Raw genomic sequence first — 13,929 nt, forward strand, 5'->3', positions numbered from 1 at the left:
TCTTTATGTGGTGGTGATGGGGGGGGGGGGCGGGGAGTGGATTAGTAATAGTGATACAAAAAGAAGGTTACTGAAAGATTTTTTTTTAAATGCACAAAAGAAAAAAGTTCATAAGGAAATATAGTTAAGAACAACAGTTTTAAAGGTAACATGTTGAATATACTTGGAATATATTATATGCTTTATAGAAAACAGAGATTCACAATTTCGTGTGAAGTCCTATTTTTAACGTATTATGGAAATGCTTAATCTTTTTGGTGCTTGATAAGTTCAAAAAGAAAAAAATTGAATTGAATTGTAAAAAAATAAAATACTTGTCAGAAAAGATTTGCAATAATTGTTATACTACTCATAAATTCATTTAGACTGTTCCTAAGGACTTTCCAAAGTCACATAGAACTTAAGAGCTGGAATAACAGTGGAGATAATCTAATCTAATATCCTCATTTTTATAAAGATAAATGACTTGTGCAGGGTAACCGCTGCACCTAGAACTAAGATCTTAAGTTCCCTGTGAGGGATGGAAGGATAGAGGGATAAAAGCAGGCAGGAAGGAGTACTTACTAAGCACCTACTTTCTACCAGGAAGAAAGCTAAGTGCTTTAGAAAAAGCTCCTTTAATCCTCACAACAACACTAAAAGGTAGGTCTTATTATCATCCCCATTTCAGAGTTGAGGAAACTACAGAGAGAGGTTAAGTGACTTACCCAGGGTCACTCAATTCCCTAGTTGAGAAATTACAGTTTTTGGTTTTTATTTTTACTGTTTAATGTATCATTCCAATGCTCCAGTAAACAATAAGCTGAATTTTTTATGCACTTAAAAATTTTACCTTTGTTGGGAAGGGAAATTTTGAAGATTCAGCTGTATTAGGCGTATGGATTGCTGTTAAGGGTGGAGGCCATGAATGGGTCATTTCCTGAAAAAAAATTAGAAGAAAGGGAAAGTAATTATAAATAAGCCATTTCCTGGTATTTTATTTAGTTCATTTAAAATTAATGTGTAAGGAAAGCAGTCCTTCTGTTAGGAAAAAAACTTAACTGACAGCTGTGATCCATTTCCTTTAAAAAACTTAATAGGTCACCCATCATATATGCAAAACATTGAACATCTTCAGCATAAATGAATAAAAATTAGTTCAGCGGGAAAAAAAATCAGAATTGAGTTGTTAAAAATATATTCATCTTTTTAAAAAAAATAATGATTTAATAACATGCAGCTTAAACTTAATAAAGTTTCTAAATTCTATTAAACCAGTGATTTATATTTAAACATACCCATATCAAAATAGCTGGACTGATGAACTACTGAAACACAAACCACAGACAGAATAATGACGGCAGCTTACTAAATGTATTATATTATCAGGCAGGATACATTCTGTTCTGGTATTGTATTTGCAGGAAATATTCAAGTTGAAATGGCATAACTTTCCTGTTTAAACTACACAAATAAAAAAATCTTGGCTATCACTTAGACTTGCTAAGCTTTAATGCATTCAACACTTCCCTGATATACATTAGCATACAATCTTATTTTTTCATGTACTGCTTAACAACAATGTAACAAAATGAAAATTTGTTTTCACTTATTTTCTTCAGGCCAAAAAAGATTTCTGTGATTACCAAATTAACATCTTTTTTCTAAATACGATGAACAATGATAAAAATTTTTCTTATTTTGTAAACCTTACTTTTCTTGTTTAGTCAGGTTCAACTCTGTGTGACCCTATGGACCATAACCATTTCTCAAAGTCTGTCCAAGTTCATGTTCATTGTTTCCATATTTATCTGTCTCATCCTCTGCCATCCTCTTTTCCTTTTACCTTCAATCTTTCCCAACATCAGGGTCTTTCCAATGTGTCCTGTCCTCTCATTCTGTGGGCAAAATATTTAAGCTTCAGCTTCAGTATTTGACCTTCCAGTGAATTAATTTCTTTAAGTATTGGCTGATTTGATCTCCTTGCTGTCCAAGGGACTCTCAAAAGTCTTCTCCACCATCACAATTCAAAAGCACCGATTCCAAGGCACTTAGCTTTCCTTGTAGTCCAATTTTCACAGCCATATATTCCTACAGGAAAAAAATCATGCCTCTGACTGTATGGGCATTTGTTGGCAAGGTGATATTTCTGCTTTTTATGATGCTGTTCAGATTTGGCATAGATTTCCTTCCAAGTAGCAAGTATCTTTTAATTTCACGTCTGCAGTCATGGTTTGCAGTAATCTTTGAGCCCAAGAATATAAAATCTGACACTGCTTCCATTTCTTCTCCTTCTGTTTGCCAGAGTTGATGGAACCAGTCACCAAGATCTTGGTTTTTTAGATGTCAAGCCAGCTTTTACACTATCATCTTTTACCCTCATCATGAGGCTTATTAGTTCTTCTTCACTTTCTGCCATCATAGTGGTATTGCTGCATATCCTAGATTGTTGACATATCTCCCAACAATCTTAATACTGGTTTTTCATTTGTCCAGCCTGACATTTTGCATGTTGCACTCTGCATACAAGCTAAATAAAGTGACAATATACAGTCCGGTCATATGTCTTTTCCAATTTTAAACCAATCCGTTATTTCATGTTAGGTTCCATTATTTTCTGACCCACATACGGGTTACTCAAGAGACAAGTAAGATGCTCTGGTACTCCCATCTCTTTGAGGACTTGCCACATTTTGTTGTAGTTCACATAGTCAAAGGCTTTAGCGTAGTCAATGAAGCAGAAGTAATTTTTTTGGAACTCCCTTGCTTTCTTCATGGTCCATCAAATGCTGGCAATTTGGTCTTTAGTTCCTCTGCCTCTTTGAAAACCAGCCTGTACTTCTGTTAAATTTTTGGTTCACATATTGCTGAATTGTAGCTTGCAGAATCTTAAGTACAATCTTGCTGGAGTGTGAAACGTACACAATTATTTGGTGATTTGAGCATTCCTGGGCATTGCCCTTCTTTAGGGCTGAGATGTAAACTGATCTTTTCCAAGGCAGTGGCCACTGCTGAGTTTTCCTAATTTCCTGGCATAGTAAGTGCAGCACTTTAACAGAATCACCTTTTATGGGTTTAAATAGTTCAGCTGTAATCCCATCATCTTCTAGCCTTATTATTAGCAAAGCTTCCCAAGGATCACTTTTTCTTCATTCTCCAGGATATGTGGCTCTAGATCAGTAACCACACTATTGTGGTTATTAATAATGTTAAGATCTTTCTTGTATAGATCTTTGTATTCTTGCCACCTCTTCTTAATCTCTTTTACTTCTGTTAAGTCCCTACCATTTTTGTTTTTTGTCATGCCCATTTTTTGTATAAAATGTTCTCTTCATATCTCTAATTCTCTTAAAGAGATCTCTTGTCTTTCCCATCCTATTATTTTCTTCTATTTCTTTACATTGTTCATTTGTTAAAAAATCTTATCTCTCCTTGCTCTTCTGTGGAGTTCTCCATTCAGTTGGGTATCTTTCCCTTTCTCCCTTCCCCTTCCTTAGCTACTTGTAAAGTCACATCAGAATATTTTACTTTCTTGCACTTTCCTGGTGGGGGAGAGCATGGGGGGGAATGGGGATTTTTTTGTTGTGTCTCATACAATATTGTGAACCGCTACCCTTTTGTATCTCAAGGCCAAAATTGCCTATTACTCTAATTATCTTGTAATTTTCTGCTTTAGTATTCCAGTGCTCATTACTAGCATGACCCAATTTGGCCATCTGCTTGATTTAGTACCACAGAGCATGACAAATGATTTCTTTTAAGAAGATTATTACAAGCTAGAAACTTAGTTTTCAGAAGGATCCATTTAATTCAAGAAGCATTTATTGAACTAGGTACTGTGCTAGGTTAAGTACTATATGTTCAAAGATAAAAAAAAAACAGCTACTGACCTCAAGGAGCTTATACTCTACTGGAGGAAAGCCAATGCACTGGAAGTATTCAAGCATATACAAAGTTAATTGAGGGCTGAGAGAACACTAATAGCTGGGAAAAACAGGAAAAGTTTCCCATAGAAGGTAGCCCCTAAGCTGTGCTCTGCAAGAAGATGGAGAGTCTCTGAGGAGGAGGTGAAGAAGAGAGCATTCTAGCAACATAGGGCCTTTGCCAGGAGATGGAAAGCTCTTGAAAAGGGAACAGCTAGCTAAACAGCAGAATGAAAGCCAGAAAGTAATGTGTGATCAGTCTAGGAAGAAAGGAGAGAAACAGACTGTGAAGGGCTTTCAAAGACAAGAGTTCGAATTTTATCCTAGAAGCAAAAAGAGAGTTGGAATTTCTTGTGAAGGGGTTAGATGGCTGCTGTTGAAACACAGGTCAACTAGCACTCATGAAGTACCTACTACTACTTTGTGCTAGACTCTGTGTTAAGCGCTGGAGTCAGATAAAAGGCAAAAAAACCCCTACTTTCAAGGAGGCTCACAGTCTGAAGGAAGAGCCAACATATAAACAACTATAAACTAGCAAGATACATACAGGATAAACTGCAGGTTATTTCAGAGAAGTTACCAAGATCAAGGGAGATGAGGAAGGGCTTCTTGCAGAAGGTAAGACTTTAGCGAATACTTGAAGGAAGCCAAGGAAGGCAGGAGATATAAATAACAGGGACCAAAGTCCCAGGGATCAGGAATTGATGATGAAATAGCATAGAGTCTGGAGATGGAGCATTTGCCCAAAGAGCAGCAAGGAAGTTGGTAAGACTGGATTTCAGAGTACACAGAGGGGAATAAGGTGTTAGAGGGCTGGAATGGAAGGGGCCAGGTATTAAAGGTCTATGAATACCACCCAGAGAATCTTACATTTGATCTTGAAAGTGATGGGAAACCAATGGAATTTAATGAATAGGGGGAGGGAAGAAATGGTCGCATCTTCTTTTTAGGAAGATCAATTTGACCCCTGTGTGAAGGAGGGACTGGAGTGAGGAAGAGACTTAAGATTAAGAAGACCAACCAGTGAGCTATAGTCCAGACAGAAGGTAATGAGGGCCTGCACCAGGGTGGTTCTTTCAGGAGAGAAGGACATATATCAGAGATACTATGAATAGAGAAAAACCAGGATTTGACCAATGATTGGCCATGGGAGATGTGAGAGAGTAAGTCCAGGATAACATGTAAGTATCATCCTGCAACTGTGAACAGTACGGCATGAAGAGACTAGAAACAAAGAGACCAATTAGGATATTATTATAATAGCTCAGGAGAGATGGGATGATGGCAGCTCTGTGCCTAGAGATAATGGAATGGATACAAGAGAATTTGCATTGGTAGAATCAACAGGATTTGACAAATGACTGGGAGAGTAGAAAGAAGGGTCAAGGAGACTTGTAAAAATTAGAACCTGAGTAATTGGAAGGAACCTGAGTAATTGGAAGGAAAGTGGTACCCTAAACAGAAAAGGCAATATTAGGTAAAAGAAGCAGATCTGGGGAAGATGATTACGAGATGTTTCTAGATGTCCTGATTTTAAGACCTTTATGGGACAACTAAATACAGCTATAAAGTTGTCAGTAGTGAAGAAGAACAGATCAGGATGAGGGCTAGACATGTAGATTTAGGAATCATCTGAAACAGATGAATGAATCCATTACAGCTGATGAGATTGCTAAGAGATAAGTTTATTTAGAGAAAAGTAGACCTAGATAATTGTATATAGAAACATGAGGACCTAACACAAAGCCCTAGGGAACTTTAAGAATATGAGACAAAGAAGGTGATTTGGCAGAGTAGCCTGGGAAGGAACCACCAGATAGGTATGAAGAGAACCAGGAGTGTCATGAAAACTAAGGGCAGGGAATCTGTTCAAGAGCCACAAAAAGGTCAACAAGCATGAAGACTGAGAAAGGCCATGGGGTTTAGGAGGAAAATGGAAAAGCAAGGCCATATGGAAAGAAGAGTTTCAACTGAGTGACGATGAATATAGTGGGCTTTTTCTAGGAGTTTGGCAATGGCGTTATGGATAATGGGCTAAGGGGCTGGCACAGTCAAGTGAAGGATTTTTTTAAGCATGTAAGAGAACTGGGCAACAGGGAAAATCCCAATGGAGGCAGAAATTTAAGATTATAAAGGTATTATAAAGGTTAAAAATTACATAAGAATTATAAAGATTATAAACAGGAGATAGGTGTTGGGGTTAGAGGTTAACTGTGCCGAAAAGGGGAAAACATTTCTTCTGAGAAAAGGAAGAGGGATTGATTCTCGGTCTTTTTTTAATTGATCCTATTTACAGTTAGTTGATTTTGTCCTGTGACTGCCTACCTCATGATTCTTTGTCTCTGAACAGAGAAGTCTGGCTCCTACAATGAGTTAAGTTTAGAAATCAAGGTCTCCTGTTAATCACTGTTCTACTCTTATGTCAAGGAAATCTGTCACCCTTGAAGAATGCAGGTGGACACCAGAGAGTCTGGTCTAATATCCAAGCTATCTTTCAAGGATGTCTAGTTTGTTATTCAAAGAAACCTGGTTTGCTATCTCTGTCCTTGCTGCTGCAGCTGGCCTAGAACAATGAACATTTCTTAGTCAAGGATGGAAAGGAAGAGGTTGCTGCTAGCCCTCAACACCAATTTTATTACAATCATATTTTCTTCCAACTATGAAGTTGTAATCTTCCTATTTTCCACACTCCCCAAAACCATAAAAGAGAAACTTTGAAATCCAAAACCAGGAGTTAAGAGAAACATAAACCAGTAAACATGAACAAACAATGGTAAATGACTGAAGAAAAACACCTCGTGTGCTAATAGAGGGGATGACACATGCCCTATCACAATCAGATATCACAGAGTGAGTCTAATTAGACAATGCCAGAGAGTGTTTCTGTTATGTCTTGATCTTAAGTGAAGAATGGAAAGAGAGGGAAAGAGGAATGCAAGGTTAGAGAAAATCAACTCACATAATTAGGGCTCACAAGTAGATACCTATGCAAACAAGCAGGGGTGGGGTAATATTTGATACATGAACTTCACTTTCATCTAAACTGGTCAATATATACCTGTACATGCACACAGATTTAGGTACAGAAATACATTTCATTCCATAGGGAACAGGAAAGAAAAGGGAGAAGGTAGAGGGGGCAAAGGGAGAGAGTAGACTAAGCAAAACCAAGTCTAAAGATGTACAAAGGTATTTGTAGCTCCTCTGAAGTGACAAAGAATGGGAATTTGAGGGGGTGCCCATCAATTGGGGATGGATGAACAGATATAAATGTGGTAGAATATTACTCTGTTGTAAGAAATGATAAATGAAATGGTTTCAGAGAAACCTTGGAAAGACTGCCATCATCTGACACCTAGTGAAGCAAAAGGAGCCAGGAGAACAATTTATACAATGACAGAAGTATGGGCAGGGCAAACACCTCTGAAATACTAGAACTCTTTTCAGCATAATGATCTACCACTTTTTCTGGAGGAAGAGTAATAATGACATATGCTACTTACCTTTTGATAGAGAGGTTAAAGACTCCATATAGAATGAGACAATTATATTTTGGACATAGTCAATGTGGAAATGTTTTGATCGACAATTCAGCTTGTAGCAGGGATTGTTTTCTCAAGTGGAGGAGAGGTGAGATTAGAGTGTGAAAGCAAGAAGAATTTTTGCTGATTGAAAAAACATAATTTAAAATATGTATTAAAAAAAGTTCACAGACACAAGAGTAATAAATCCTAATCTAGATCAAAGAGTATAGACAAATGAAATGAACCGGTGTGGTGTAGTAGAAAGAACCCTGGATTTGAAATTTTTAAATGCCAACTGTCAATAACTACATATGTGATCTTAGGCCAGTCACTTCATCTTTTGTGGACAGTTTCCTCACCTATTAAATCAAGGGGTTGGATCACATATCCTTTAAGATATTATTATCTTTTACACATACATATCTAAGCTCTAAATCCATAATCCTAAGAACTTCAGAGTAGGAGAAGTGCTAAGTGACAGTGGCTACGTAGTACTAATTTTAGGAGTATTATTGAGGACCTATAGATGTGTTACATTTCTTCCTGTTTCTGTGTATCAGAGAAAAATGATCAAGTCCTGAAGAATATGTCAAGCGATCCAAAGTCTTACAGAAGCAGTCAGATCTAAATTAGGGCCAAAAGATAGAAAGAGTGTGAGGTGAAACGTAAGATGAAGGGTAGTTTGTTAATAACAGGATAGGAGTTCTAGAAGCACAGTGGATGAGTAATATAGGACAGGGCTTCTTAAACAATTTTCACTCAAGACCCCTTCAGCACTTCTTAAACTCTGGGTCATGTGGGACCGAGAGCCACATTTTAAGAAGCGTTGATATGGGAAGAAGATACGAACTGTATGTGGATAGGGCAGAGATGGGAAAACAGAAAGTAGTTGGGAGAAGAGTATGCAGAACAGACGGCAAGGATAAATCACAGGGATAAAGGAATGAGGAGCTGGGAGGTTTCCTGACACTGTATGAAAAAATCATACAGCTAGGAAATCCCTTTCCCTTCAGGGTCCTGTCACGACTCAGTAGTGGATTTGAGCAGTGTGGCAACAGTTTCCATGGCCAGTCATGAAGAGGAGTTAAGAGTGCAGAGAGGGGGAAGATGGAGGCAGCAGCAAGATTCCTCTGAGTCAGGACAAATGAGCAGTTTCCCAAAGCCAGCCTGAAATTACACTGGTTTCCAGCCCTGTAGCATCGCCCTAAGAAAGAAGTGGAATTAACTGGCACACTCACAAGGTATTCTGCAAGCAGAATAAACACTCAGCAATCGGTCTCTGAAAATCCAACCCCTTTGACATGTTGAGGCTCTGCAACTCTGATGGAAATCTCTATGCATATAGGTTCTCTATCTTTGAATGAACATCACTAGAGTGATATCACAGGAGCTGGCTCTTCAGGAACAAGAATGGAGAGAGTTAGAAAATTTCATTGACTTTAAAACAAAGAATATCAATAGAAATTTATTTTTAAAAAAGAAGAAAACTACTCGTATTACTGGCCAGAGAGCCAGAATCAGAAGAGATGCACTGAGGTACAGTGGAGAGTTCACTGGCTTAAGGTTCAGGAAATCTGCACAGGAACCCTAAGAGTTATTAGTTATGTCATCATGGGCCAGTCACTTTATACCCCTAAGCATCAGCTTTCCTTAACTATGAAATAAGGACATTATCTCATAGTGTTGCTGGGAAGAAAAGACTTTGCAAACAACAAAGTTCTATATAGTGTGAATTGTTGTAGCAGAAATAGTTTTAACCCAAAAGATAACTGATTTAGAGTTATAAGGAAGCTTAGAAATCTAGTCCATCTTGATTATTTCATATATGAGTAAAGTGAAGCACAGAAAGATAAGTGCTTTGCCCCAATTACCTATACAAGAGTCTGTCTTCCATTTCACAAATGCACTACCCATCTAAAGTGTTACTCACAGGTTTCGGGAGTAAGATCTGTTATTCTGTGATATCTCTGCTGTTAGATCATTTCAGTCATGTCTGACTCTTTGTGACCCCATGGGGGGGGGGGGGAGGGGCGGGGAGGGGGGTGTTTCTTGGCAAAGATATTGGAGTAGTTTGTCATTTCCTTCACCAGCTCATTTTACAGATGAGGAAACTGAAGCAAACAGGTTAAGTTACTTGTCAGAGTCAGACACCTAATAATACTTGAGGCAGGGTATGGATTCAAGAAGGTGAGTCTTCCTGACTCCAGGCCTAGAGCTCTACCCACTGCACCACCTAGCTGCCCATATGACATCTCTGCCATGAGACTATTTATGACTTCCAGCTGTCTTTAAAAAAAAAAACCAACAATTTTTTCTTTGTTATATTGATATTTTTCATTGTTTTTAAATATCATTATCAGTTTCCAAAGACTTCCCACCTGCATCCCTGCCAAATAGAGGCTTCCCTTATAATAAATCAAGCCAAATGAATCAACACATTGGCCACGTCTGAAAATGAATTCTTCATTCTGCCCCTACAGTCCACCACACCTATAGCCATACCCACATATGTGTATGTGTGTGTGTGTGGGTGTGTGTGTGTGTGTAGGTGTGCGTATGTGTGTGTGCGCGCGCTCAAGTAAGTTGTTTAGCACAGTGGATTAGAGTCAAAAGACTGGACTAAAGCCCTGACTCTTAACACATACTAGGTGGGTGACCTGAAGCCAACAGTGCAGTATTATCAAGGAGCAGAATAATGGAGTACTCCAATGAGAAATCTCAAGGGCTACTGAATACCTGTAGCAATCTTACTCCAGCCAGTAAAGAATCAGACAGAGAGGGCAGTAATCAGTCTATGATACCCTAAGGGTTCTGCAAGTTTATAGCACATTGACCTAAACCAAATCTTAGGGTCCTGAATGAAGAACTTTGTAGGAAAAGGATACAGGAAGGCAGAAACCCAATGGCACTCTAAGCACAGACACCAGTGGCAATGAAAGCCAGCAACAGAATCACCCCAAAATACAAACTGGGACCAAACAGGGACCAATTGTTCCATCTAAGAGCGTAGGAACAGACAGCCTGGTCCTGATCTGACACAAAGTCCCAAATCAAGAAGTATGGCTGAAAAAAAGTAAATAGAAGAAGGTAAATAAATTCTACAGCTACAGGTACATTCAAGACACAAATCCAAAAGAAGAGAGTAGTTGCTTGGTTGCAAAGACTCCGGGAGTCCCTGTAAGAAATAAGATTAAAATATGAATATTACAAATGACATTTGAGCTTTAGAGGGAAAAAATTAGAAGACATGTAGCTCAGTTCAGGACGTGCTAACCCTAACATCAAAAAGCAGACACCCTGAAAATTATCGCTGAAAAATAAGAAATCAATTATTCCATGAGCCAACGAGAAATAGTAGAACAAAATCAAGTCTTAAAACGAGAAAATGAAAGGTATTTTGGAAAATAGGTCAGAAGAAGATAATCTAAGAATCATCACAATACTGGAAAGATGTGACAAAAAAGAGAAACGAGAGACACAGGGGCAGAGCCAAGATAGGGGCTGGAAAGCAGGGACTAGAGTGAGCTCCCCGCCAAGTCCCTCCAAAAACCTATAAAAAATGCCTCTGAACCAATTCTAGAACTGGAGAACCCACAAAATAGCAGAGGGAAGCAGGGCTCCAACCCAGGACAGCCTGGATGGTCTCTGGTGAGGTCTATCTCGCACAGAGCTGGGAGCGGAGCGGAGCAGCGCCCAGCTTGGGTGGTGCAGACGAACCAGACCAGGAGCCACGCGGAGTGTCCTAGTGCCCTGAATCAGTGAGTTGCAGCAGTTACCAGACTTCTCAACCCACAAACACCAAAGACAACAGAGAAGGTTAGTGGGAAAAGCTGCTGGGGACAGAGTGAAAAAAGGAGTTCGTGGTTCAGCCACCATCCCGGGGGCAGCGGAGGTGGGGCAGCTACAGAACTACAGCTGCAGTTGCTTCTGGGCCCAGGCCCACCTGGTGGGAGGAATTAAGTGGCAGATCAGAGCAGGAGTGAAGAGCCTGCTGAAGATCTAAGTCCAGTCCAGGTTGGGGGTTCTTGGGGAAGGAGGAGTGCTGGTGTGGCAGAGCTGGCGCATCCCCCAAGCTTGGAATATAGTCTCTTAACTCTACAAGCAGTCGTATCCCACTGAAAAACTCAAGGGTCAAGTCAGTTGGCTGGGAATATGGCCAGGCAGCAAAAACGCACCCAGATTCAGTCTCAGACTTTGGAATCTTTCTTTGGTGACAAAGAAGACCAAAACATACAGACAGAAGAAGTCAACAAAGTCAAAGAGCCTACAACAAAAGCCTCCAAGAAAAACATGAACTGGTCCCAGGACATGGAAGAGCTCAAAAAGGATTTGGAAAAGCAAGTTAGAGAAGTAGAGGAAAAATTGGGAAGAGAAATGAGAAGGATGCGAGAAAACCATGAAAAACAAGTCAACGACTTGCTAAAGGAGACCCAAAAAAATACTGAAAAATACACTGAAGAAAACAACACCTTAAAAAATAGACTAGCTCAAATGGCAAAAGAGCTCCAAAAAGCCAATGAGGAGAAGAATGCCTTGAAAGGCAGAATTAGCCAAATGGAAAAGGAGGTCCAAAAGACCACTGAAGAAAATACTACCTTAAAAATGAGATTGGAGCAAGTGGAAGCTAGTGACTTGATGAGAAATCAAGATATTATAAAATAGAACCAAATGAATGAAAAAATGGAAGACAATGTGAAATATCTCATTGGAAAAACCACTGACCTGGAAAACAGATCCAGGAGAGATAATTTAAAAATTATTGGACTACCTGAAAGCCATGATCAAAAAAAGAGCCTAGATACCATCTTTCAAGAAATTATCAAGGAGAACTGCCCTGATTGGGATTAGGTGACTTGCCCAGGGTCACACAACTATTAAATATCTGAGGCTAGATCTGAACTCAGGTCCTCCTGACTCCAGGGCTGGTGCTCTGTCCACTGCAGCACTTAGCTGCCCCCAAAATCATCTATTTCGGATGGTATACCCCAACTCTCCCTTTGTACCCTCCTTCATACTCTGTCATTTTTCCTTGAGTCCCAACAGTGAGAAGAGTAGGCAATGGAAGTAAGTAAGTATGTGGACATGTTAGAATTCCTTAACTGTCTACCCTTCCTACCAGACTTGGGAGCATGAACTGGATCTTGTTTGTCATGCCTTTGACTCTATTTATATTTGTAAACAAGAGACATTCTTTACGTAAAATAAGAGGACTAAACCAGAAGATCTCTGAGGCCTTTCCCAAAGCTAACTGTCTACAAATCAAAAATAATTTAAATATATAAATACAATGATAGTCTAAAATTACAATACCCTTAAATATTAACATGAATTGGTCATTCCAAAAAAGCGACTACACAAAGTAGTGTTTTTAAAAGTCCTTTTGAGATGGAATCAAGCATAGCTTGTTATTTGTCATGATGTCCAAACATCAGGAGCTTATTTCCTAGGAAGCATGGGTCTAAAATGTTATTCAAAGAACACTTGGATTGATTTACGAATTGTTGTTTCAGTTGTGTCCAACTCTTCGTGACCCCATTTAGGGTTTTCTTGGCAGAGACATTAGCGTGCTTTGCCATTTTGCCATTTCCTTCTCCAGCTCATTTTACAGATGAGGAAAATGAGGCAAATAGTTAAGTGATTTGCCCAGGGTCACATGCTAGTAAGGGTCTGAGACCAGATTTGAACTCAGGTCTTCCTGACTCCAGGCCTGAAGCTCTATCCACTTGACTTAGGCATAGAGTTGACCGAATTGAGTCATTTCAAGGTTGCCATAGACATGAAAGTTCAGCCTCTATCTCAAACCGAGAAGCTAATCAATTTTTGAACAAAACTTGAGTTGATTTTACTTGCTTCTTGGAAATTGAGGGGAATTTCTAGGAAGCAATACTATCACAGGGACATTAAGTGTAAATCTTTAGAGTGATACCAATTAAATAAAATGAGAATAAATGGAAAGTTCCACCTACTTAGATAGAAGCAGAAACAATAAAAGGCATTATTAAATGACTCACCTTTAATATTTCTTCTACACAGTGTACTTCATTTGGGAAGGCCTGCTGAATGTAAAAAAAAAAAAAAGGAAAAAAGAAAAAAAAGAAAAAAAAGGCATAAGAGCAGCACTCTGTAATGTTGAAATAAGCTAGTAGGAAAAACACCAGCACCAATTCACCACAGAACCACAATACCCAAGTTTCAGATCTTCATTCAGATAAGGAAAAATAAGACCCAAGGGAATTCACACTTGAGCCAATACAAAAGAAAAAGGCAGTATGTATCTCCAACTGCCATTCATTCCTAACCTATGAAACCATGCCAAATAGTTTTAATGTACACAAACTCAAGGAAGAAAGTTGTTGAATTAAATGTAATCAGAAAGTGCCCTATCAAGTGATGTATAACTTTTCATTAGCACCAGTCTGGAACCTCTGAAAAACTCAAAGGTAAAGGACAAGTTGACTACCCTGTCAATTGGAATCACTTATGCAGATGTACCTTCAAGGGCA

General features: G+C 38.9%; 1 protein-coding gene across 2 annotated transcripts in view; it reads right to left on the reverse strand.

Annotated features, from left to right (window-relative positions):
* AFF1 (AF4/FMR2 family member 1) overlaps positions 1 to 13,929 on the reverse strand; it is a 135,798-nt gene that overhangs the window by 53,965 nt on the left and 67,904 nt on the right. Inside the window, exons 4-5 of one of the 2 annotated variants that reach the window (XM_036762792.1) lie at positions 13,438 to 13,479; positions 833 to 919 (exon numbers count right to left, since the gene is read on the reverse strand). In XM_036762792.1, the coding sequence (XP_036618687.1) occupies positions 833 to 919; positions 13,438 to 13,479 (129 nt within the window). Of the gene's footprint in view, positions 1 to 832; positions 920 to 13,437; positions 13,483 to 13,929 lie in introns of both variants that reach the window. The other variant, XM_036762791.1, reaches the window with a different exon arrangement.

This window comes from Trichosurus vulpecula, chromosome 6, assembly GCF_011100635.1.
Source record: "Trichosurus vulpecula isolate mTriVul1 chromosome 6, mTriVul1.pri, whole genome shotgun sequence".
NCBI lineage: Eukaryota > Metazoa > Chordata > Mammalia > Diprotodontia > Phalangeridae > Trichosurus > Trichosurus vulpecula.